General features: G+C 42.4%; 1 protein-coding gene across 2 annotated transcripts in view; it reads right to left on the reverse strand.

The window, feature by feature from the left end:
* ABCG1 (ATP binding cassette subfamily G member 1) overlaps positions 1-25072 on the reverse strand; it is a 54397-nt gene continuing 29325 nt past the window's right edge. For both annotated transcript variants that reach the window (XM_064405707.1, XM_064405713.1), the window contains exons 3-15: positions 20964-21081; positions 20098-20230; positions 18656-18706; positions 16483-16628; positions 15720-15843; positions 14311-14425; positions 13384-13532; positions 13114-13215; positions 11835-12003; positions 10960-11060; positions 9873-10031; positions 8271-8389; positions 1-6930 (exon numbers count right to left, since the gene is read on the reverse strand). In XM_064405707.1, the coding sequence (XP_064261777.1) occupies positions 6702-6930; positions 8271-8389; positions 9873-10031; positions 10960-11060; positions 11835-12003; positions 13114-13215; positions 13384-13532; positions 14311-14425; positions 15720-15843; positions 16483-16628; positions 18656-18706; positions 20098-20230; positions 20964-21081 (1715 nt within the window). In that variant the 3' untranslated portion in view covers positions 1-6701. The remainder of the gene's footprint in view (positions 6931-8270; positions 8390-9872; positions 10032-10959; positions 11061-11834; positions 12004-13113; positions 13216-13383; positions 13533-14310; positions 14426-15719; positions 15844-16482; positions 16629-18655; positions 18707-20097; positions 20231-20963; positions 21082-25072) is intronic.

Raw genomic sequence — 25072 nt, forward strand, 5'->3', positions numbered from 1 at the left:
TGAAAATAATAACACTTTATTTGATTTTTTTTTTGTGTGTGTGTCTGTGTGTGTTACATTATCATAAATGTTCTCTAGTCTCAGAAAACAAAGCCCTAAGTTTGGAAAATAATGCACATACAAATCTCTTCTTACAGGTATTAAGTATACAGAAATATACAAAGATTTCTCTATTACTGTAATATATCATCAGAATGCCCCACATCCCACATTTTTACTCAGGTCCACTGTACCAGGAAGCATAAACTACAAAGGTAACAAGCAACCTGAAAAAGACATGGTTTGTATAATATAATTACATTATTTGTATATATATATCTACAACAGTGCAAATATATCACAGCGTGCAGGCAGCAATAGTCTCTAGAGAAGCAGAATAAAATTGATTCATAGTAATGCAAATGCATTACAGAAACAAGAGACAACAATGACATATTAGATATTCAGAATATGCACACTTCAGCACGCTGATTTAAAATCATACCTTGCATTGACTCTTGCTTTGAAAAACAAAAGAACCAAATGTTAAATAATTCAGTAACAGGTTCAAGGGCAGGATCTCACAATAAGGTCAACTGACTCAGAAAAGGTATTTGATAAATCTTTACTGACACAGGTAAAGGCTTGGCCCCACTGTAGGACTTGTTATCTTTTTCTTTTAAGATATATCAGTGTAATTGTCTCAAATTTAATTTGCTTTTGCCATAATTTAAGAGGATTTTTTCCATATTTTTTTTAAAAATAGCTCAACAACTAATTCACATTTGGAAAGGTTGGTATAATTATTATCACTGAGGCCAGGAAAGTTTGTTTCTGGAAGTAACAGAAAGGAGTTTGTATAATGATTACCCTAAATGGGCCACTAAAATAAGCTACAACAGGGTCAGAAAAAGAGACATCACAGATGCCACTGAAGTAGAAAAACACATCAACCTTTAAAAGCAGAAGCTTCCATGTTGCCTTGCAATCTGCTGAAAAAGACATTTTTGAATTTTTTTTGAGTAAAGCACACCCAGAGATCCAGCACATTGGGGTTTTGGTAGCTCAAAGTAGCCTCAAAGCCATCCCTCCATCCTGCACTCTTCCCAGGCAGCTCATTCCCACACCCCACATGGACAGGAGACATGAATATCCAGAATAAAGGGACACAAACAATTGATAGGCATGGGCTGAGCTGCATGGGAGCCTCCAGGAAAAAAAAAGAAAGAAAAAAAAAAAGAAAAAAACAAAAAAAAAACCCAAAAAAGAACCAGCAAAAGCTGGATGTGTCCTGAAGGCACAACCAGTGCAGAGAATGCAGGCTGAGCCACGTTTTGTGCCACAAGAGACACATCCTGGCTGGTCACCCTTTGTTTTACAGGTCTCCACAGAAACCTAAATCTCTTAAAGAAAGGTTCTACGGCTGACAACTGCATAAAATTATCATTTGTCGTAAGATTTCAAAATAACAAAAAGACTGAAGCTAAATTTTGTGCTCTACAGTACAATTACTCCTTCAGAAACTCTACGTGAAATATGTACAGAAACAGAAATAAAGCATTAAACAGAATTAAAATGAAACTTGCTGCGTTTGCAGGCTCAAACCTGAAACTTTTAGACATGTAATATGAAGAGTGATACGTGGGCTGACAAAAATCACTCAGTGGGATACACCACAACAACCCCTTTGTGTATTTTGGGAGCAGGAATTTAAGAGGAGGGCAGCAGGGGCCGATCCCTGAAAATGCCACTGCCCCTGCTCACAAATGGCAGAGCTCCTGATTAACTCCAGTGGCACTCAGCACTTAATTAATGCACTCACCAGTGCTGGGTGGCACTGCAGTGATCAGCCTGTCACAGGCTGTCACAGAGGACATGACACGGTGTCATTTTCTGCCTACTTCAAGTTCCCAACAGCTTTTCACATGATCGTACATCATAAATGGATGTGCACACAGAAATTCCTGAGCACTGCACCCTATGGGGCTGTTCTGGTAGGAAATAAAGGATGGCATCCAAGGAAGGATGGAGACTCTCCTCAGTGCTGTATCTGCAGAAATGTTTTATTGTCTTTTGCAGCAGTAGCCAGATTAAGTTCTAGTTGGGCTTTGGCCCTTCTGATTTCTCCTTGAATAACCTCACAGTGTCCCTGCAGTCCTGCTGGGCTGCCTGCCCTATCTCCCAAAGGTCACACACCCTGTTTTGTTCCCTGAGTTCCAGCCAAAGCTCTCTGCTCAGCCAGGCCAGTCCTTCTCCTCCTCTGGCTCCTCCTTGGGCACATGGGGATGGATGGCCTGCTCCTGCTGTGCCTTTAGGGTTTCCTTCTCCAGGATCCCCAGCCAAGGGACTCTGCCAGCCCAGCTCTCAGGCACAGTCTGCCCTCCAGAAGTCCAAGGGGGCAATTCTGCTGCCACCCCTCATCTCCCCAAGAACCAAACCCTCTCACTTCATGTTCACAGTGCCCAAGAGGATCTCCAGCTACCCCAAACCCCAGCAGCCCTTCTCTGCTCACCAACAGGTCCAGAGGGGCATCACCACTGCCTGGTTCCCTCACCAGCTGTGTCAGGAATTACCTCCCACACAGCCCAGGAACCTCCTGGACTGTTTCCTCTCTGCTCTGCTGTATTTCAAGCAGACATTTGGCAAGTTAAAGTCTCCCACAGGAAAAGGGGCATTGGTGACAAGACTTCCCATGGAACATTTCACCTGCCTCCTCATCCTGGATGGGAGGTCTGTAACAGACTCCCACCAGGATTTCTGCTTTGCTGGCCTTCTCCAGTTCTTAGAACCCCAAAATCCACCCAGCACTGTGTAACCAGGTCAGGCAGGATGCCCTCTGTGAGGATCACTGAGGTGGCACAGGTCAGGATGTGCCACACTTCCTTACAGGAACAAGTGTTTAATAAAACATTCCTTTCTGCTGAGAACACAGAGTTTGACACAGAAGTGTGGATAGAGCTGTCAATCACCTGAGACATCCAGTTCTTGGACTCCAGTTCATTATCTCCCACTTACATAACCAGCTCACCCTGTTACATGTGCACATATTCCTCTCTTTTAATTAAAATAGGTACTTTGTGCTCTAAATTCTAAGAGCTGAAGAGGATTTCAGCATCAGCCTCCTTCCACTCCCTTTGACCTGTAACAATGGAACCTTCTCAATTTCTTAAGCGTAGAATCTGCTTTACAAATCTTTTATTTATTTGTAAATAATAATGCTTCAAGTTATTTTTAAAAACCTTCAGGGTTTTTCAGATCATATGCAAGTTTCCATGAAGAAAAACAACAAAAGAAGTGTGAAGGAGCTAAAGTCTTAACTAATGCACACTGTAACCAAAGCAACATCTCAAAACAAGTGAAAACAGAACAAGGAGGCCAACAGGACACTAAAGTCTTCCTGCAATCCCAACCAAAATCATACATTCAGTTTTCAAGTGACTTTTAGAAACCTTGAGCCTCTTACACAACTTTTAGCCAGGCTGTGACTGGTTCAAGTGGCAATAGTGGCATTGACTTCAAAGAGTTTATGGCTCTTTATATATGGCTATAAAAATGAGGATTTGAAAATTGAGCATTTGAAGCCTTCAGAATCTTGCTGGCCTTATTATTCCTCCAAGTGAAGCCTCCAGAGCTTCACAAAGTGCTGCTCAACACAACAGCAGCTGCATGCTCAGCCCATTAACCTGGGAATGTGTTTTGTACCAGCCTGTTAGAATTTATCTCCATTTAAAGAGAAAAAAAGCCAACCTGAGACTACATTAAAAATCTCTGCAGTAGATGAAGACATAATTGGGATGGATTTTAAATGCTTCTGTCCCAAAGCAGTGACAAAAGAGAGATCATCAGTTAATTTATGAGCTAGGGAGAGAAAAAATTATTATCACATCTATGTGTATCACTGAGTCTCCAGAGAATTACTTCTTTACTGGGATACTACAGCCTGAAAGCATTCCTAAGAATAGCAACTTGCAGCTAAATGCTGCCAGCAGAAGACTGGAAAAAGCATATCTAACAAAAAAAGGAGTGACAAAAAAAATATTCCAGGATATTTTCTCAGGAACGCCCATGGAGGACCAGATTTTTGGCTACCATAACACAATACAAAGTTACAGCACAGGAGGACATGCTGGAGGCTAAAAACATAAAATGAGACAGTCTAAAACCAGAGGAACAGGCACAGATAACAAGAGAGTATCCAAGGAATTCATACAGCTAAACTGGTCTAGAAGGGAGAGAACAGCATCCTGTAAAGTACCAGTGTGGCAATGCCAGCAAAGTTACCTCATCTGGAACACTGCAGGGGATTGCCAGGGTGGTGTTTGGTAAATGGTGCTGGTAAACACAAACCATGAACCCTGAAGGTACTCAGAGCCAGGGATGTCACACTCTTTGACCTCAGCTTGGACCAGAAGTCTGCAACCCAAGAGGAATTTGGCAAATGGAGTCCTTTGTCTGCTTGCAAAAAGTGTTTGAACTGCCTGTAATAGTCACAAATACGTTGAGAGTCTTGAAATAATCAAGGCACGTTGTGCTAAAGGGATTTCAGCTTGTGCCTTGTTTAAAAACTGCTCACAGTTATGAGTATTATTTAGAATAGCTCAAATTTTTAATTTCTCAAATCTGACAGCCATATAGGTTTGTACCTGCTCGTGATTATGCCTGGAAAAGCTGCAAAGCTGCACAAAAGCTTTCTGAGAAAAAACAGCAACAAAAATTATGCAAAGAGGCTGTGCAAGGAATTTGGTTTTTCTTCTACAGTAAAGATTGATTTTGCTTTCACAGGCAAACCTTATTTTCAGGGAAAGTTCAACTAGCCTTCCTAAAACATGTGACTTGATTTAAAGCCTTCCAGACCCCAGGCTTAGTTCAGATGTCCTGAGTTTAACAGATGCATGCAGTCTGTGTCTGTATTGGTAAATTAAACAGAGCCTGGGCACGGGCCAGGGAAACTGGGAAACAATTTTCTTCCCTGCTAAATGGCAGAGCTGCAGCCCAGCACGGCCAGAGCTTTTGCAGACAGTGTTTGGGCTGTGTAAAAGTCAGTTCAGGGGCCATTCCTGTTAGCCCCAGCTGTTTGAGGACTAACAGAGCTGGACCTGGCACTATTTATTTCACTAGGATAGACACAGCCACGGAGTCTTGGAAAAGTTTGTGAATTTTTGACTGCTGGGGGGCAGAAGATGCATCAGGTCCCTCTTATCTACCCTGCTGCCATGAGCTGCTGGGCTCCTCAAGGGTTTGCTGACATTGAGCTACCTGCAAGAGGTCAGCATCCTGATGGGAATAATGCATTTACAGAATGTGCAGGCCTCACTTAGGGGGCTGGGACACCCAGATAAATTCACAGTCAAGGCAGAAGGCCCTGCAATTTGCAGCAAAGCTCACCAAGGTGTCCAGCGTGAGGATGGTGGGTTCATTTTGGGTTGAAAATCCAAACCCATGAAAATCGGTGAGAAAATTCACATCAGCTTAGAACCAGAATTCCCCCTGCCAAATTTACAGAGGTGAGATACCCAAAATAACAGTTTCATTGGTGTTCAGACCGACTGATTCTCATGTTGTGCATACAGACTTAGGGATGAGAACAAAACTGCCTGGCACAATTAGAGCTGCAGTGTCACAAGGTCATTTGTGTGTTTTTGGGAGAGTCCCACACAGAGTGTGTTGCAGATACAATGAACACCTCTGGGTGAGGCAGTCACAGGTGTTTTAACACAGCAGCCCAAGCTTTGATCTGTGGACAGCTCTTGCACTCCTTTAACAATCACTTTAGGGACAGATCCTGCTTTCACAATTTAATTAAAAATAAGCCTTGGAGTGCTTTGATTTTTTTCAGTTGCAGGAGGTAGATCAAACAGATAATGAACAGAGCCAGTATCTCAAAATATCACAAACACTAAGGATTTAATGACACTGCAAAAGAATATTTTTTTCAACCATTCAGTGACAGCTTGACCATGTCTAACTGCATGTGCTATCCAGTGCTGCTTCCAAATGGGACCACAGGTTTAGTGCAGATTCAGAATCTGCCTTTTCCTCCTATCATTACAGTTTTCAGATATGAGACCAGCTCGACAAGTAAAGCACCAGAATTCTAAATTCAGACAGAAACAAAAATAATTACTTGAATCACTTTAGGTTTCTTTTAAAAAAGTATCCATATTAAAAAGATATCTTTACCTTATTAATACATTTACAGACTTTTAGCCAGAAGGGATAATTCTGTGGAAAAGAATTGCAAAATAATACATAGAAAACTGCAAAGATGAAATTTAAAAAGATGAGAGAATCCTATTTTCTTTGCATTCCTCATTTTTGCATTTCACTAGCTTGTCAACTAGAGATGACATTACACTATTCCGGCCACCAGGATGAGATCCTGGTGACCTTATCCCAAAATTGGTTTTGATAAGGAAAGCTCCTGCAGCCAGGTTCCTTGTTACAGTTACACTGCCTCGGTATTGATATTCTGTGGTTTAAAATTCCCTTCTAGTTCTTCTTCCTAGTTAAAGCTAGAAAGTGTAATGAAAACATGACCCAACCCAACTGGACTGATTGGCTTAACACTGTATGTCCACTATCCCATTGTGGCTCTCCATGGGCTCGGTCAGGACAGCATCTGGCTGGCCACTGGGGACCAGCCTGCCACAGTGAGACAATGTCAAGTGCCCTCTATTGCATGTCTAAAGTTCTCCTACTGCCTCGGTTCAGCTGCTTTTCCTTTACCTCTCCGCCCGGATTTTGTATCTGAGCACAAAATAGGCAATCAGGCGCAGGGAGAAGAAGAAAATCCCAAGAACAATGAAGTCCAGGTAAAGTTTGGCATTTTCTACATCCAGTTCTTTCAGGATGGCCTCTGATTTTTGGAAGTGGCAGGTGTCATCTTTGTCACAATGCAGATCTTCTCGATCCAGCCCGTAGATGGAGAGGATGACTCCTTCGAAGCCGTATCTGGAGAGAAGAAGGAGGGATTACAAGGAAAATCCTGGGATCCGGTCAGAAGTGCAACACAATCCCTGTGAGAGCTCAGCTGAAACGCTGAGGGGTTCAATATTGCTCTGACACATCTGTCTTGGGGCAAGTTCTATCCCTGCTGCAATCAGGCGCATGACATGTCACGGGCATTTTACATAAGAGGGAACAAGGGCAGGAGTTTTGCCTTTAATGCTTCCAGTTAGTGCACAGACCAGTTTCTCCAAAAGAAAAATGTTAAATCAGAAAGCAGCATAACTTCAGCTCATATTCAGAAATTCCCCATTTAAAAGTGACATCATTATTTTGCCTTTTTTTTTTTTTAACAAGCAACAGGGATACAATTATGGCTTGAGGTCAGAAATAAGTTAAAACCAGCATCAATCTACAATGTCCCTTCTCCTTCCCTCTGTACATTTACAGTTTCACTGATAATGTTCCCAGTATTTGCTTTTGCAAGGAGACAAACCATCATGGATCTCATGGATACAAAAGCTCCCTCTGGCCTCAGGAGACTCCACATGAGCCAGGCAATGATTTAAGGCCTCACCTTGAATTCTAAGCATTAATTCAGGGGGTGCAGTCTCATTATCTTTGATAGGAATCTGTGTAGGACCTCACTTGGCAACAAAGAGGATTTTTTTTTTGCCTGGGATTTCTCAGTAACAGTGCAGCTTGGGCAGGGTGGAGAAATGGGGAATGGGAAATTTCCCTTCTAATTTCAGCTAAAAACATTTCAGTCTCTAGTCCAAACTATCCCTCCAGAGGTTTCCTGGTGGGAATTGCCCCATCCTAAGACAGCTGAGTCAGACACAGACACAGGCACTATAAGGTGCCTATGGATCATAAAGCAGCAGTTTAAATTAGAGGTGACACAAATCCTGTGCCTCTTGTGGCAGTGCTGCTGCAAAAATTAAAAACAGCCCTTTATCCAACAAACCTATCTAGGATACAGCAGTGAATTATACATTTTCTTCCAAAATGAGGTGCTGGCATCAATCTCCCAGTTGGTGACGTCCCTATTATTTCATACATCCACTATTGCAAAATCCAGGAAGGTTTCCATGCTGTGCAATCCCACTGAATTCAAAGGGACTGACACGGACTTGTAGCCAGTAACCTGTTCCTATTTATTTCACAAGATAAACAACTTAAAATGCGGAGAGATAATGTGGTTTACGTCACATGTATGAGTATGTTTATACTCTGAAAGAACATGCTGTGAACAGTCTCTCTGGCACCCAAAATAACCAAGCAAGCAAGCAAAGGCAAACAAACAGCATGTCCAGATGGGAGGGTGAAGGCCTCCCCAGCAGTACCTGACATAGGAAATGTAGGACATCCACTGGAGGTATGTTGGGATGGTGTCAAAGCTGACAAAAAACCCAGAGAACAGCAGGACTGGGATGGCAGTAACTGGGCCCACAAAAGTTGCCACCTGTGAAGAGAAGGAACAGAGTGCCTCTTGTCAGAAAGACAGAGAAGAAGTAAACATTAACTTGCCCTTCTATGACTCCTAGGAATAATTCTACTGCCCCCAAATTATCACAGTTTGAAATACTAGAAAACTGAGGATTTTTTTTTTCCTGTGAGGGGAGAAGCAGAAGCACAGGGATCATGCAGTAAGGCTATACTGTTCTCTACATGATGGTACAGAGAGGGAATCAAGTGTTCTGCTGCAGAAATCTTGACAGCATCAATGCATATTGAGGTCAGAATCATCTGTTCTGCTGTGGAATGGTCACCTCAGCACAACTCCTGCCAGGAGTTACATGGCCAGCTTCCAGTCATGCCAACAGCTGCCACTCTCCCTGCCTTTCCAGAAATGTGGGGTTTGGGCAAGCCTTTTCCTACCTTTCTTTCTACAGCTTTTCTGGACATGCATGGAAGAACCTTCTCCTGAGCTACTGTGGAAAATTTCCAGCTTGTGGGGATGCAGGAACACATCAGTCCTGCAGTTCCCAGGACCTGCTCAGTCTGGGATGAACAGCAATGACAATCCACCCAAGCAGGGGCAGGCACAGCCCCTTCAGGTGGGGCAGGAACTTCAGAGCCTCACATCCAGGGCACGTCTGTGCTCTGGGTGAGTGGGGAGCACCAAGAACTCTGCTACAGCAAGAAACTTTCTGCCTGTTACCTCTCAACAAACATCCTGGGGACACAGCAGCTGTGACAGGGAACACATGAGACCATGAAACACCATCAGTACTGTTTTAGGTTATAAGATGTGGCTGGGATGTGTGTTCTATCCCCATCTGTCAGAGCTGGGGCAGTTCTCTCTGTTCATGGGGCAGTTTTTTCTTTCTCTCTCCCACAGCCAATCCTCCCTCCAGGAGATCTCTGCTGTCCATGGCCACCGAGTGTCCCTGCAGGGCTGATCAAATTCCAGCATCCCATGGGGAGATGCTCCGCCCAGGGCAGGAGCCAAGCATTCCTACCTGGATACAATCTGAGCCTGGAACAGCACAGCAGCCTTTGCCCCCTGCATTCCCAGAGGAGCAGCTTTCTCCTGCCCTGCATTCCCAGAGGAAGAGCAGGCCCATCTCCAGCAGCCCTGGAGCTGCAGAGGAAAACTGCAGCCTTGTGCAGGATCCTGCTCCAGCAGAAGCACAGCTGGCACTGCAGGAGGGCTGAGCCCCCATGGGATGGGACTGTGCCACCACCCTGACACACAGGGGGACAGGTCAGATTCTGCCTCTGGCAGTGGGGTTTTGGTTTTTTTTGTTTGTTTGTATTATTCAATTTGTATTTTTATTTTTTCCCTAGTAAAGAACTGTTATTCCTATTCCCATATCTTTGCCTGAGAGCCCCTTAATTTTAAAATTACAATAATTTGCAGGGAGAGGGTTTACATTTTCCATTTCAGGGGAGGTTCCTGCCTTCCTTAGCAGACACCTGTCTGTTCAAACCAAGACAAGTACCTGGAGGGATGTGGAGGCTGCACCAATGAGCAGGCCCAGTGACTGAGCCACCAGGGATGTCATGGTGCCCAGGGCTGCGAAGAGGACGAAGCGGAGCGCGTCGGAGGGCTGGGAGGTCATCCAGTACACAATGCTGCAGTAAGCCACAGGGAACATGATCTGCAAGGACAAGCACTGGGAGTGAGCCCCTGACAGCCAGACATTCACTGCTGCTCTGAGACAAAAACGTGGGGGGTTCCCATTAATCCACAGCTCTCAGCTTTTCCATTACATGACAGGTGGAGGATACCTGTCTTTCTGCTTGGGCATTTAAAAACAGATTCCACTCCCAACCCTTCACAATTCCCCCCCTGCAAATAAGCAAAGCTGGTCATGTGTTTAATAAAAGAATGTTGGGTCAGGTCTCAGATTTTGTGAAGTCCTGCACTCTGAGGGTGCTTCTGATTCATCCCTGAAGCTTCACCATGTCACCGTGATTTTTTTATGAAAATCTGCTGAGAAGCCTCAGAAAAGAAATGTAAACAATCACCTGATTGCTTTGGAATGTGGTCTGGAGATCGTTTACCAACAGGTGCATCTTTGATTGGTCTTATGTGAGTTGTTTTTACTTAATGACCAATCACAGCCAGCTGTGTCAGACTGTTTGTCATGAGTTTTTATTATTCATTCTTTTCCTAGCCTTCTGATGAAGCCCTTTATTCTTTTAGTATAGCTTTAGTATAGCATTTTTAATATATAATATAATATAATATAATATAATATAATATAATATAATATAATATAATATAATATAATATAATATAATATAATATAATATAATATAATATAATATAATATAATATAATATAATATAATATAATATAATATAATATAATATAATATAATATATCAGCCTTTTAAGAAATATGGAGTCAGATTAATCTCTTCCCTTGTCCTGGGACCCACGAACCATCTCCATCACCAGACACATATGGACATTTTCCCCACTATTCCAATGGATGAAATCCCAGCACTAATCTTCCTAGCAGGTGGGCTTGTCATTCATGAACCAAAATGATTCTATTTTGTTGAAGAGTAGAGCATGTACCTGAAAAGGAACATCAGCCATGGTCTTGGCGAGGTAATAGGCTTTCAGGCTGTACCAGTAGTTCAGATGCTCTCTGAGAAATACTCCCATCTCAAGGGGAACTGCAGAGAAAACAGAATATTCAGTCAGATTGGCAGAGTGCAATACTGCTTCACATTAAAACAACATGAATGTTGTTGTTAAACACATAAAAACAAGACTCACCCATGCCTAATCCTGCACTGCTGCAGTCCCAGGGTGGGACTGGAACTCTCAGGTCTTTGACAGAGCAGCAAAAGTTTCAGTGATTTGTAATGGAGTATAAAAGGTCAGCGCCTAGAGCTGCTCACTGTTGAGACTATGGACCAGTCTACTCAGATAATCTGAACCTCTCTTAAAGAGGATTTTTCAATTAAAAGGGGTGTCAAAACTTAAAGAGCTTGGTTATTCTTTGTGGTCCAACAAGGAATCCAAAGTAACAGCACTCCCAGAGCAAGTATGAAACAGTCCAGCCTGCAGGAGTTTGCTTCTGATACTCCTGATTTTATGCAGGAGTCATAACTTGGAAGCCCCAGAGAAATTTTTCCATCCTACCTAAGTCCAGCCACGAGCTCAGGGCACGGCTGAGATGGACTGGGATAAGGAAAAATTCCAGCCCAGGACTGTAACACTGAACTGTCTGTGCAGAAAAACACTGGAAAAACCTGGGGAGGGAGAAGAGCCACTGGCCAAGCCTGCTTCTGCTGGCACAGCAGTGCTTCTGTGGGTGCCAGATTTATCCCCCCACCTGCCTTAGAGGCAGAATCCCAAGTCAGATGCTGTCCTACACAAAGCCAGACACGTTCCAGCAGTCCAGCACGCCCTCCCCTGTGCTGTGACACAGCCCCTGTACTCACAGGTGAGCACGGTCGGCATGAGCGCGGCGAACATGAGGAACAGCATGGAGAAAAAGAGGAACCCCGAGTTGCTGAGCACTTTCTTGGCCTCATTGCCAATGCCCAGGTAGAGCAGTCCGATGAGCAGCCCGATGCCAATGTGTGAGGTGATCCTCAGGTGTGTCAGGACCTGTGGTGAGCAATGAGTGGCTTTTATCAGGAAGCCTGGGCTCAAAAGCAGTGACAGTGTGGCTGAAACCACACAGATTGCAGGAAAGGAGCACTTATGTCCAGAAAATCTTATACAGAAACCACTGAATGGTTTGGGTTGAGAGGGGCCTTAAAGATCACCTAGTTCCAACGCCCTGACATGAGAAATGTTAATTTCCTGCTGGGTAAGAAAAATTATGAGCTTCCCATGAAAATTTCTTCCAGGTAATACAGACAGGAAATGCAAATGCTGCAACCTGAAATCTCACTGTCTGACAATATCATGGAGCCACTGGCTCTTATTCATCAGGGGAAAGAGACTTTCTGACTACAAGATAAATTTCCCCAGAGCAGAAGAGAAGCAGAAAAGGTATTTTAGGCTTGTGTAGACCAAAGTAACTTCATCAGGAATAAATTAGCTTTCTGTGCCTTCTCTGCAACACAGTATTCCCACAAGAGTCTTGGAAGAACAAAAGAAATAATAACATTGGGAACAACTGCAAGCCTTTAGAGTCAAGCAGAAAAAAATATATTAAAAACAACATCGTCCTTCAATCTATGCATCAGCAAATCAGTTACAGTTTCTCCTGATCTTAATTCCTTAACTTAATTAATCCTTGTTGACAAATGCACTTATAAAAATCAGGAAGGGAGAACAAGTTATGGCAAAGAAGCAAACTTTTTATCTACCAATTTTCTATTTCCAAAAATGAAGACTTTAAGTAGGAACTTTACATCACACTGAAGTTATTATCTCTGCCATCCTGAACTTTCTGAAAAACCTAATTTTGTGACACAGCACTACAACTTCCCCCTCACTTTTCAATAGGATTAATAAATGTATAAGAGAACTGCCAGAACAGAGGAGATTTAAACTTTGGGTTTTTAGCCCAGGTGCTTCTGAGTGCTGTCATTGACAATGAAGATGGCAGAGTTAACAGCAAGACTGAGAGATCAGCCTCCTCCCTTTGGAATTCTGTGGCAATTCACAGATGGGCTGCTGGACAGGACCTCTGAGGTGTCTTGCAGTGCCTCACACCCAGCTGGACAGACCTTTTGGCCACAGAAGTTATCACCAAGCCGTTCTTACCGAGTCCCTCATGATGGTGAGGAATGTTCTTTTGAAGAGGATGCAGAACTGGGTTAGGCAGCTGGCAGAGAAGCTGTGGCACCCTTCTGTGGAGGAGGAGTCCTGCAGGAACACACACAGAACAAACCCCTTCCTCTGCAGCATCTGCTTTGGTTTTCATTGACAAAAGCCCACTCACATCAGCTGAGTGCGCCCAGAGACTCCTCCACTGCGGGAGGGTTTAACTTCCCTCCCTCCCTGCAGCCCTCTGGGCTGGGATGCCCAAAATACCTCTTCAGAGGGCCGGTGCCAGAGGAAGGGGTTCAGCTCATTCTCCCCAGGCACGTCTCTCTTGTAGTCTGTGTCACAAATCCTCTCCCTGACAGCCCTGACCAGGCGGCTGCTCTGGTCCCCGTACTCGCCCGAGGCCACCTCCATCACTGCAAGAACAGAAAGTTACTGCTTTGCAAAGGCTGAAGTTACTGCTGAGCAGGTACAAGCCTTGTTGTTAAATCCCCTTGATGCTGCAGCACTGACAAAACCCGATTTTTTTAAAAAAAAAATTTAATATTTTTTTTTTTTTTTTAAGCACAGGCTTTAAAATGCCACGTGCAAATCCACATCACATTCAAACGCATCCTTCCATAAATCTTCAGAGAGATCTCTTCATCCTGGAAGTTAAATGGACCAGTTCAGAGGAAAGGCAGTGAATACAGAAAATAGACAAAAGTCTATTTTTGTAGCACTTTCCATTTTTGTTTTGGTTTGTTGTTTTGTTTTTTGTTTTTTTTTTAATTAAGAAACAACACTGAAAAAACCCTCAATGCTCTAAGCTGTACAATACCACAGTGGTACTGCTCAAGATAAAAAGAAAACAAGAAAAACACTGGAGCCACTTAAAAAAGCTACTAATATTAGTTACTATGAAAGACTAAAGAATACACTTTTATCTTTCACTTCCTGAACCTGGACTTCTAACAGAGAGAAATATTCACTAAATTGCACCACTAGATGGCATTCAAATTACTTTGGAAGAAAAAAAAATCTGATTACTTTTATTTTGAATTTTAGTTCTTATATGGACAAAGCACGTAAAAATATATGTGCAGAAGTACAAATCACACCATGGTTCCCCTTACCCTGAAGGTGATAAAATGATAAAATACAAAATTATAAAATAAAAAAAGAAATTAAGGAAACCATTCAAGCTGTCCTTACCAAAATCTGCTGGGTTGTGGTAGGTTGGACAATTCAGCCCCAAATCTCTCAAGTAAGGGACAAGGTTTGTTACCTTCCCACGGTAAATGCACTGACCTTGACTTAGAACATAGAGCTGGAAAACAAGAAGAAAAGGGAGGAAAAAAAGAAAATAGAAGAAAAATAAGAAAAAAACATGAAATAGTCTCAATCAAGAATAACCAAGTTTTTTAAGTTTTGACAGCACTTTTAATTGAAAAATCCTCTTTAAGGGTGGTTCAGATCATCTGAGTAGACTGGTCCATAGTCTCAACAGTGAAAAGAAAAAAGAAGAAAAAGAAAAGAAAATAGAGGAAAAAGAAATAAGAAAAAATGTGAAATAGCATCAAAATATTTGAACCTGTTGCTGATAGCATCTCTTATCCCTGTGGGAAGAACACCTTGGGAAGATCTGTCACCACCTGAAATTAACTTCGCATGGAATCAAAACTAATGGAAAATTTAAAGCAGGGAGCTGGAATTCTGCACACATTGCCTGCAGGACTTCAAACACATTAACACAGAAACACACTCATCCCAGCCTTTGGCACATGCTGAAAATAGGCAAGGAGCTGGAGAGCCAAGCCATCTAATTTCCACACATTATGGATATTTTGGGCTGGGAGACGAGGCTGGGGAAATGCAGGAGTGGAAGGAGAGCTGGGCCAGCACAGAAACAGCAAACAGCTCCATCACTCTCACTTTTAGCCACGATTTGGACTTTAAATAAACCTCCCTGCCAGACTGGCAATCTGCAAGAGTTTGTTCACCTGTGGTGGTGGAGGTTTTCTCTCAGCTCTCACAGGACTCATCTAAATCCTCTAACAAGACTAAAATACATTTTTTTATCTAATCTAAACACACATGGTCCACATGCCATTGTTGGCTTGGAGAGAAGTTCTCCAACTGACTCAATTCCTATTAATTTTCAATACTAAATTTGATTATTATTATTTTCAAGTGAATTAACTCTTCTCAATCTGCACCTGTGTATCTGGGATACACAGATATATTGCAGACATTGACACTGCAGCTCTCCTGCTTTTATATTGCTCTAATTTAATTTACTTCAGTGACAGCCCTGTGCACACTGATGGGTGAAGGCATGATAATCACCAGTGCAATAATCTTGATTTCACAAACCTAAGAGCAAGATTCTTCACAACCATTACACGTAAATAAAGGAAACAGGAAGAGAAGAAGGGAAAAAAAAACAAACCCAGAATCAAAAGGTATATTTTGGTGTTATTTAATTTCTTTATATGATTTGTAGCCATCAACTAGAATTATTCCTGTTTTTTGATTAAAGAATGTGGCCTTGAAAGCATAACTACTGAAATCCTAGCTGCCCACCCTGAAGTACTCATGAAAAGAAATTCTGAGAGCAATACCTGGTCAAAGAGCTCAAACAGTTTTGCACTGGGCTGGTGAATTGTGCAGATGATGGATCTGCCCCCCTGGGCCAAAGCCTTCATCAGAGAGACCACCTGAAAACACGATGCACTATCCAAGCCACTGGAAAAGAAACAGACAAGTTTGTTATCCACAAAACCAGCACATGCATTTGCTACATGCTATTCCATTATTATCCTCTTACAAATTTTCTCTGTAGCAGTTTCATTTTATCATATGCCAACCTTATGCTTGTACTTCTCCATGAGGCTTTTAATTAAGTTGGAAGCATGCCTGAGAATGAAAAAGAGTATTCTTGAAGCTGCCTTAAGGGGCTTCTACATTTTAGGGCTGCAGATTTAAATGCTCCCAGCTTTAATGAATAGATACATATCCATAGCTTTGCCAGCCTCCTCCCAGACTGATCACATTCATTACCAAAAGTCACATTTTAAAATGTTTATATTCAAGCAGTCTTTGCTCGAAAAAGAAAATCCATGCCACAATATTTTCCTCTCTCTTCCTTCCTCCTGCAGTTTGTGTCTGCTTTAAATGTTATTTACAGCCCCACAATCCAGCAGTTCCAGCAGTGACCCAAGGCAGCAAGAACCCAAATCAAATTATTTCTTGGCCTGATTCAGTGCTTCCAGGCAACACAAGAGGAGCCTTTTCCAAGGATTTAGAGGTGAATGGCTTTTCTGTAGCTCTGTTCTGCTGTGCAAAACCATCTTTGTCTACGTTTGATTTTTGGCCTTGAAGTACCTGGTTGGTTCATCGAAGAACATGACAGGGGGGTTGTTCACCAGCTCCAAAGCAATGGCAAGGCGTTTCCTCTGGCCTCCAGAGAGACTCCCAGTCCTGGTGTTGGCACACGTCAGCAAACCAAGGGCTGTCAGGATTTCCTTCACCTGGAGGGAGCAGAACATTCCAGGTTGTTGGAACATAAAAATCCCTCAGCCCCTTCACTGATTTTCACGGGGTTGCAAACCAGCTCATGACTTTGTTCCATCACCCACACACTCAAAGCCTTTTCCCATCTAATGTATTTATTAGTCATTTATTAGACTCAGTGTTAACAGTCTGCCATTTACTGCTTTGACCCAAATTCTGCTTGTTTGTCCTGCATGACCTCACTCAGTAAAGAGCTGAAAAAGGAGTGGGAATCAGTTCTTCTGTGGCTGTGCATTTATGGGTATGGCACTGACATCAGAAGAGCTTGGCAGCATGTGAGTGAGGGGCTCTTACACAGCGAAACCAAGAAGCTTCTTTCAATAGAACTCTGGGGCTGTCTCTGCAAGGGATCTATAACAAAAACCAGTGGTTTCTGTAGAGCAGTGACCTGCTTTATCTCATCTGTTCTCCACAGTCTCCTCTTTCAAGTGCAGCCATTGATTTCAAGTGTTTTCATTCCACTCAGAGTCAATGCAGTTGTCACAGGTACTCTCAGATGTTTGGGATTTCCTCAAGGCACAGCCTCAGGAAGGGCACAGCTCGTCCCAGGGCTTTTGAAGCAAAAGGAGAACAATCCCAGGCACTAAGATTTTTTTATGCTTCAGTGACTGTGGATCTGGTCTGGTCACCCTATATAAGGGAAATAGCTCTTTGGCTTCAATAAAGGCACGGACACAAAAATGAGCGAATTCATGAGCTACATTGCTCATGCAATTAACAAACTCCACCACTTCAAAGGTAGAAAGCAGCCCAGACATTTAATACTTCACTGAAGTTTAGAAAACAGAGCCCACCATTTTTCAAAGTATCAACTGCTTGGATGGAGTTTTCCAGAAAGAATGCCTGACCTGGTGAAAACTGGTGAGACCAACCAGGGCCTGACCCTTTGCTTGTCCTGATTTTGATTTCCAGGAGTTCCCTCTCCCAGTAAGAGGGAGTAAAAAAATAACAAAACCCACTAAGCCTTGTTTCTCAGAGAAAAAAGCCCAACTACCTCAATTCCTTTATCTCTGAGAAGGGTAAACAGGAGTCAGGCAGCACAAGCAAGGACAACTAGAAACATAAACTGTGGTTCACCTAAGGATTTTCACTTGTCCCTGCTTTAAACAAGAGTCTGCAATCCTGCTAGCACAAGTGTATAAATTCATAACATTTCTCTGTGATAAACATTTACACTCCAATTTACAACAAAAAAAATTAATTATCTTCTCCTGCACAGGCCAGTAACACGAACTACAAAATTCTTCTAACATGTGTTGAATAAATACAGCACAGTTTTTCACTCAAAGAGCTGCTTGTAATTACAGTGACAGTGTGAACAAGTGAATTAACTTGCTTGGCCTAACTTCACTAAAGTGTAAATGAACTAAGGCTTTCAAACTACAATTAAGTTAACAGCTGTTTCTATATAAATTTATTTTCCAACAGAAAAACAACCTGTGTTTGTTTTTTTTCACAACAAGCTGATTCCTGTAAGTTTCCCTTTCTGATTTTCAAGGATTCTTTTGAGAAATGCCCATTGCTCCAATTTGGAAATAAACACAGGCAAAGGACAGCCACAAAACCAGCTGATCTACCTAGGAAGTTGCTACAGTTTTCATATTTCAGGAAAGGTTGTGCTTTTCCCCATGGATGGGTTAGAGAGCACAGGTCCTAGTGCAGGTCCAGCTTTATCTCACCCCACATGAGATGCCTGAGCCCTCAGACATGCACAGCAGAGAACTCAAGGTGCACTAACAGGGATCCTGCAGAACCTGTGGATTTGTTCCAGTAAACCTTTTACAATTTTCCAGTCTCATACTGAAAGCAGCTTTCATGGAGACTGCAGTGAGCACTCCCTCCTAATGACACGTCAGCCTAGAGAATATGAATTATTCTGCCATTACAAGTCCAGTGCAGTTCAGTATTAGATAAAAAATGTCTGCTTTACAGAGCTCACTTCTTGGCATCCTCCAAATTCTAGTTTGATGGGCAGTGTACATACCATTTCTCTCCTCCCTTCATCTTTCTCTTGAAGTTTCAGATGAGCAGATACCTGGAATGCAAAACAATGGAATTTGATTTTGAGCTGGTCTGAAGCACAACCACCACTTGGAGCAGATGTCTCAGGCACAGAACTCCAAGGTACCACTTAAACAACTCCTTTCAACCCAGTCAGAAAATCTGAACTTGAACTACAGTGTTCCAGTCACAAGCATCACATTTTTCTATGCAGGAAATAACTCAATTTGACTTAGGGAAAGCACCTGAAAGTGTGTTAGGAAAAAAGGCCATTCTGCAAGTCAAAGAGCTTTACGGGAGGAAGGGAGAGTGACATACTCTGCACACCCAAAAACTTCCCAGGTAATGGTAGAAACACAGTTTGTTTGTGCTTCATTCCCACTGTAAGGATAACTGAACTCTGCCATTCTTCAGCACACAAACAAGTGAGCACAGAAATAAATAATCTTATGAAAGATGTCATCTGCTGTCCTGAAAGGCAGCTCCATGAAACATCATGATTAACCTTTATTAAAAGCAATTAAACTGTTAGGTAATTATTTTTTGTCAGAGCCTTGATTGATTAATTTTAGACAGCAACTATAATCTGGGCCAAATTCTGCAAAGGTGGTCCTGTGGGATTCTGATGAAAAGACTCAAGTAAACAAAAGAGACAAAAAACTTCTCCACAGAAAAGAGTCTTTGCAGAAAATTTGACACACAAAAACTGGAGTGATTTCTTCTGGCCTTAAAATTTGTGAATTGAGCTGGCACAGTGTGAGCAACCTGAGCCTTGTTTTGATAACAATTTCTGAGAAAAACTGACTCATTTCTCAAGCTACAGACACTTCCAGACTAACTGGTCAAGCTGGCAATTCATAAACTTGCTGACGTGATGCAAAACAATAAGAAGAATTAACATTCCCTGTACATCTTGGACTTACTCTGTTCCTGTTTCTTTCCCCATGAAGAAATGAAAGAGATTTTATAAAATGCCTTTGTTTTAAAGAAGGCACAAAAGAGTAGAAGTGGCAGAGAGATCACACTGAAGTGTAAATACCAATTTTCAGTCAGATCATGAAAGATGATGAGAAAGAGAGAGAGATGAGGTTACTCATCCAGCACCCAAGCAAACAGATGGTTCCTACAAAGGCTCGTTTGTCAAGAATTTCAGGTTCTATTCTCTAGATCTAAGGAGCAGACACTTAGATCTCCTTCCAAATCATAATGCTGGGCACAAAGTGGAAATTATAAAGCCAAAGAATCCCTAGAAGGATGAGCCTGAAATGGCATTCAAGGCATCCCCAAATTCCAAGAACTCTCACTGAGCGGGATCAGGCAGGGAGAACATCTCGTGGCACTGCCAGGAGCAAGACCAAGGGCACAACACAAACCATTCTCCATTTTCCCCTGCTGAGATAAATCAGAGCAAGGAGCAAAGCTCACCATCATAGCCTCCTGGACAGTGAGGTGAGGAAGGAGCATGTCATCCTGCATGATGTAGCAGGAGACCTTGCGGAAGGAGCGCAGGTCGCGGGGCTGCCCGTTGATGAGGATTTCTCCTTTCATTCCCGTCTCTCTGGAACAACAAAACAACCAGAGGTGAATCTCACCATCACTCGTGCTGCCAAACCACTGAAGTCTCAAGGTAGTCACTGCCACTGTGAAATAAATTTGGTAGGCTGGAAAGAAATGAAATGATTTCCTGATGACGCTTTCTTTCATATAAAGCTTCATGCCATGAAGCTGAAAATTTTACTCAAAATGTGTGCTGTTGTATATAAATCTGAAGAACGATCAAGAAATTTAAATCGGTGTTTATTTAGGTTTCTCCATCCCATTCCTTATGCCCCAAATGACAAGACAGAGACACCTTGTATGGCCATACAAGAGGGGATGGAGAAAAATGAAACAGAGTGACTGCATTTTGGTGAGGAAGACATCAACATTATGAAGTGGTGACTAAAAAGAGTCGATTTTTCAAGTGTTTATGTGATTTTAAAAAAACATCACAAACATAAGACACTGAGTCAGATTTGTTACACAGCCAAAAAAATGAGATTTTCTTTACATGTGTGTTTTTTTGATTTTAAATTGCTTCTTATTTTTGGATCAGACCTGTTAAGAGATAAATCCCAAGTGACCAAAACAGGACACAGAGGAAAAAAGATAAGCAAAAAGAATCTAATTCAAAATCTTTGAAGTGCCTGTTTTTGACAAACTCTGGGCCAAAATTTCCTTGTCTGTTGTCTCCAAGGAGCCCTCAGCCTCAGTGATTTTTATCTTAACTTGGAATTTTCATTGATACTGACCTGTATCCTGCCAGAATATTCATAAGCGTTGACTTCCCAGCTCCTGAAGGTCCCATAATTGCAACAAGTTCTCCACTGCTGAACTTCCCTGAAATTCCTTTCAAAAGGGTCTTATAACCTGGAAGAAGAAAGAAAAGTTCACTGAACCCTTAATCACATCTGGGGAGAAATGAAAGTTCATTTCCACTGGATATTGATGACAAACAGGCATTAACAGGCACCTCCTGATGCCAACACCAGCACGCTGCAATATCAAAAATAACTATGAAAAGCCAAATTGTGACTGGGAGCAGCAGTTCCTGCCATGGCACAAATGGGATTACAGGGTCTCACACTCCTGCCTCACTGCAGGATGATTTTTTAAACAGGGCTATGAAGCCTTGCTGCCATTCTCTAAGTGGCAGCAATATAAAATACTAAAATGCTGTAATACTATAAATACTCTGAGTCCTCTCAGAGTATTTAAAACATCCAACACTCCACAGCTAACACTCTGGGAGCAGGCTGCCCTCCAATCACTGCAGCTTCAGTGCCAAAATTCTGTCCTGTCACCAAAACAGCAACTTCTTAGAGAGAGCAAAAGCCAAGATCTCAAAGACATTTGCCTTTTTCCATAAAAGAAATGGAAAAAATGTCTTGTATGACAAGAAACTCAGCAGGAGGAGACACACAAACTTCTTCATTCTCTTGCCATGAGAACTCTCTTAACCAGAGGAATTCTAAAGGCTTTTCTAGACTGGGAGACTGACCACATAACTGTAAAAACAATTTCTAGGGAAAATTTTTAGTTAAGAACATGCAGGGTGTTTTTCTCATTTAGATTAATCCATTCCAAAACTTCATGCCAGTATAATTACATCCTCAGGCAAGGATGTTCTAGAGTGACAACACCACCTCCTTCAAGCATTTCAACTGATTTTGAGTTAACTATCTTTGACAGAAAACCACCTTTATTAAAAGCCTTCACTCCATGTTATCCCAAGTGCAAGCTGTGCTCCAATGAGAATTCCAGATCTGGATCAATTGCATCCACTTTGCCCTGCAGGATTTCCATGTAAAGGCATAAAATCTGTGTAAGGAAGGTGGAGAGAGCCCTGACCAGCATTTAAATTTTTCAGGATCTCTTTCCCTATTGTCTTTTTTTTTTTTTGCTTGCTTGCTTACTTTATTTTAATTACCAGTGCTTCTAGCTAGAGCTTTTAATAATTAAAAAAAATGCTAAGTAAGGTGTTAAAAGCCAATCTCATATGTTGGCAATGTTTATGTGGTTCAATTACAACTAAAACAGAAGGGTGGAAAATCCATTTAAATGCAGAGTCAGGGCTTGGCAATCCATTTTGCCAGCTTGGTGGATATGCAGGCAGGATGTACATTCCACAGGTAACCTATCCCAGAGCTCTGATGATCAGCTGATCAGCACAGGCTGTAGCTGGAACATGGAAATACTGTAAAAAAAAAAAAAACACATTGCCTACAAGCCCCTGGAAAAAAAAGAATTGTGGGTTATCTTCTGATTTTTCTTTCTTCCTAACTTCAATTTTTTGTTTTCATCTTCACTTATTCTCTTTAAATTTTCTTCTTGTCACCATTCTCTATTCACACTCCTCCTGTGCCACAAGAGAGCAAACTTTGCACCAAAAACATTGTCATGCTGCTGTGGGGTCTCCCAAATCCACAGCAAATCTTCTTCCCCAGCACACCCAGCCCAGGGGCAATGCAGCAGCCACAAAACCTCTCCAGAAATATCTGATCCTACAGTTTTCATGGCAGATGTCCTAGAAAATGTAACTGACCAAATGGATGAAAACAAAAATTTTCTTGAGTGCCTTTTTCTTTTTTAAACAGGCCAGTAATTTTTCACTATAAATCTTGCCCTGGACCTAGAGGAAACAACTTGTTTGGAGGCCAGGAGGTAACACGGGTACAAAAATAGCAGAGTGCCCACACAGCCTGTTTATGGCACCAGTCCTGAAAAGGAAATCAAGGACAATCTCTCAAAAGGAACAGTGACTCTGAAGAGAGAAATCCATGGCACCCCCACAAGGTTGAGCAGCTTGTCCTTCACACCAAGGCCCCCATGCACAGCAGCATCTGAAGGCAAAGGGCAGGGAACAATCAGGCCTTTCAGACATGGCAATATTTAATAAACTGGATCTGCAGGAACAATGTCCTTCATTCTCCCTCTTCGGTGTAATGAGAACCTGCTCCCTCCCAACCCTGTTAAACCTGTAAGAGACTTAAATATTAGAATGTACCACCAAACATTTGCATTATGCACCAGGCAGTAAATATTGCACAAACTCTTAAGGGAGGATAAAAAATGTGCACTGCCATCAACGAGGGACATGCAACCTAAAATACAGGCTCAGCAGATGCAAACATGTGTAGCATAGATATCACTGCCTAAAACTGAAACCTTTCCTCTCCCTACATATGACTGTGGGATTTAACATTACACACATTAAAGTCACTTTTCCAGTTTCACAAGTGATGATGGGTTTATCTTTAACTGCACTATCTTCCCCCTCATGACCTTCACATGTTCCTGTCCTTCTGACAGAGTTTTCCATTTTAAGTATCTTGTACACAATGTTAAATCAGAGCAGGACTCATCACTGAGACACAGAATCAGCTTGAAAAAGAGCTCCAAGATCATCAAGTCCAAGCTTTGACTGATCACCACCCTGCCAACTAGCACAGAGCACTGAGGGCCACATCCAGTCATTCCTTGAACACCTCCAGGGCTTGCTCCCTGAGCAACCCCTTCCCATGCCTGACCACCCTTTCCATGGAGAAATTCTTCCTGAAATTCTCAGCAAGTCATTTGCAATACATAGAGAAATATGCTTTAAGAAGAAATTTTTAAAAAGCCCCAGAACCATGAATATTAGATTAGGATCCTGATCACTGGCATTTTAAGTTGCTACAAACTCAAACTCCTCTCCTCCTTTGGCTGGTAGTGCATAATAAGCTTTTCCATTACAAAGGTTAATTTAGCAAACCCACAAAAAGATTTGACACTGTGGCAGTAGTGTGGTGCCCCAGTATAATCCTTTATGAGGAATTAAAGTCCCCTGAGCAGCCACAGCCTCCCCTTTCAGAATATCGAGGCTAATCTTCAACTGAATCAGTCGACCTAAAACTTCTATACGGGGCCACGTGTCCTTCACGAGAAGCAGATTATGCCTTTGGAGGGGATTGTGCTCTCACTGTGAGGGCCTGTTCCACGTCCATCTGCCATACATCAGGAATTTCTCTCTGCCTTCCACCCCAGCCCACCTCGTTTTCCTCAGTCCCTGCAGCAAGGAGCTTGGCCATGGCAGAGTTTAATGAGAGTTTAACCTGGCCTCAAAGCCAGCTCAGTCCAGGGTGGGTGCACACCTTGGGCAGTTCTGTTCCAGCTCTCTCCCTCTGGACTCAACTCACACCAAGAGCAAGTGTAGAATTGTGACTTTCTCCTTTTTCACTTCTCCTAAAATCGTTTCAATTTCCAATGGAAATTAGCCTGGATCTTCCAGTTTTCCTCTGTCCCCTCCTGAAGTTACTGTGACACAACCTTTAGAATATATATATTTAGGGGTGATACCCGTGGGAATTTTAATATCAGTTTTCAAGAGCTACTTAAAATACGGATTTGACATTAACACACCATCACGAACCAGAACAGCCCCTCAGCAAATTTCTCAGCCCAACCCCCCAAAAAGAGAACACACCAGAAACAAGTCAAAACTAAACCAGAAAATTCTAGTGACACAAAACTTTTTTTGGCCTTAATTTCACCTCACATTACATTCTGGAGTCCAAATGCTTCTCCTGAGAAGCAGAATGTGTTTTGTTTTCCCACGTTAGGATTTCCCATGAAATCAAACGTGAGGCACCGTGGTCTTTGCCCAGATTCACAGCTGAACCACCTGCCTGGCCTGACCAGACCTCCCTTGCAGAGGTGGGATTCCCTCCCTGCCTGGCAGCAGCACAGAGCCCACAAAACCTCCTTTTCAATTAATGGACAGAGGTGACCTCGTGTCTCTGATCAAGCCACCAAGGCAGCTCTCCTTGCTCAAGTCAACAAAATTTTTTTACTACTGGAATCAGCAAGGGAGAAACATGTT

This window comes from Passer domesticus, chromosome 2, assembly GCF_036417665.1.
Source record: "Passer domesticus isolate bPasDom1 chromosome 2, bPasDom1.hap1, whole genome shotgun sequence".
Lineage (NCBI taxonomy): Eukaryota > Metazoa > Chordata > Aves > Passeriformes > Passeridae > Passer > Passer domesticus.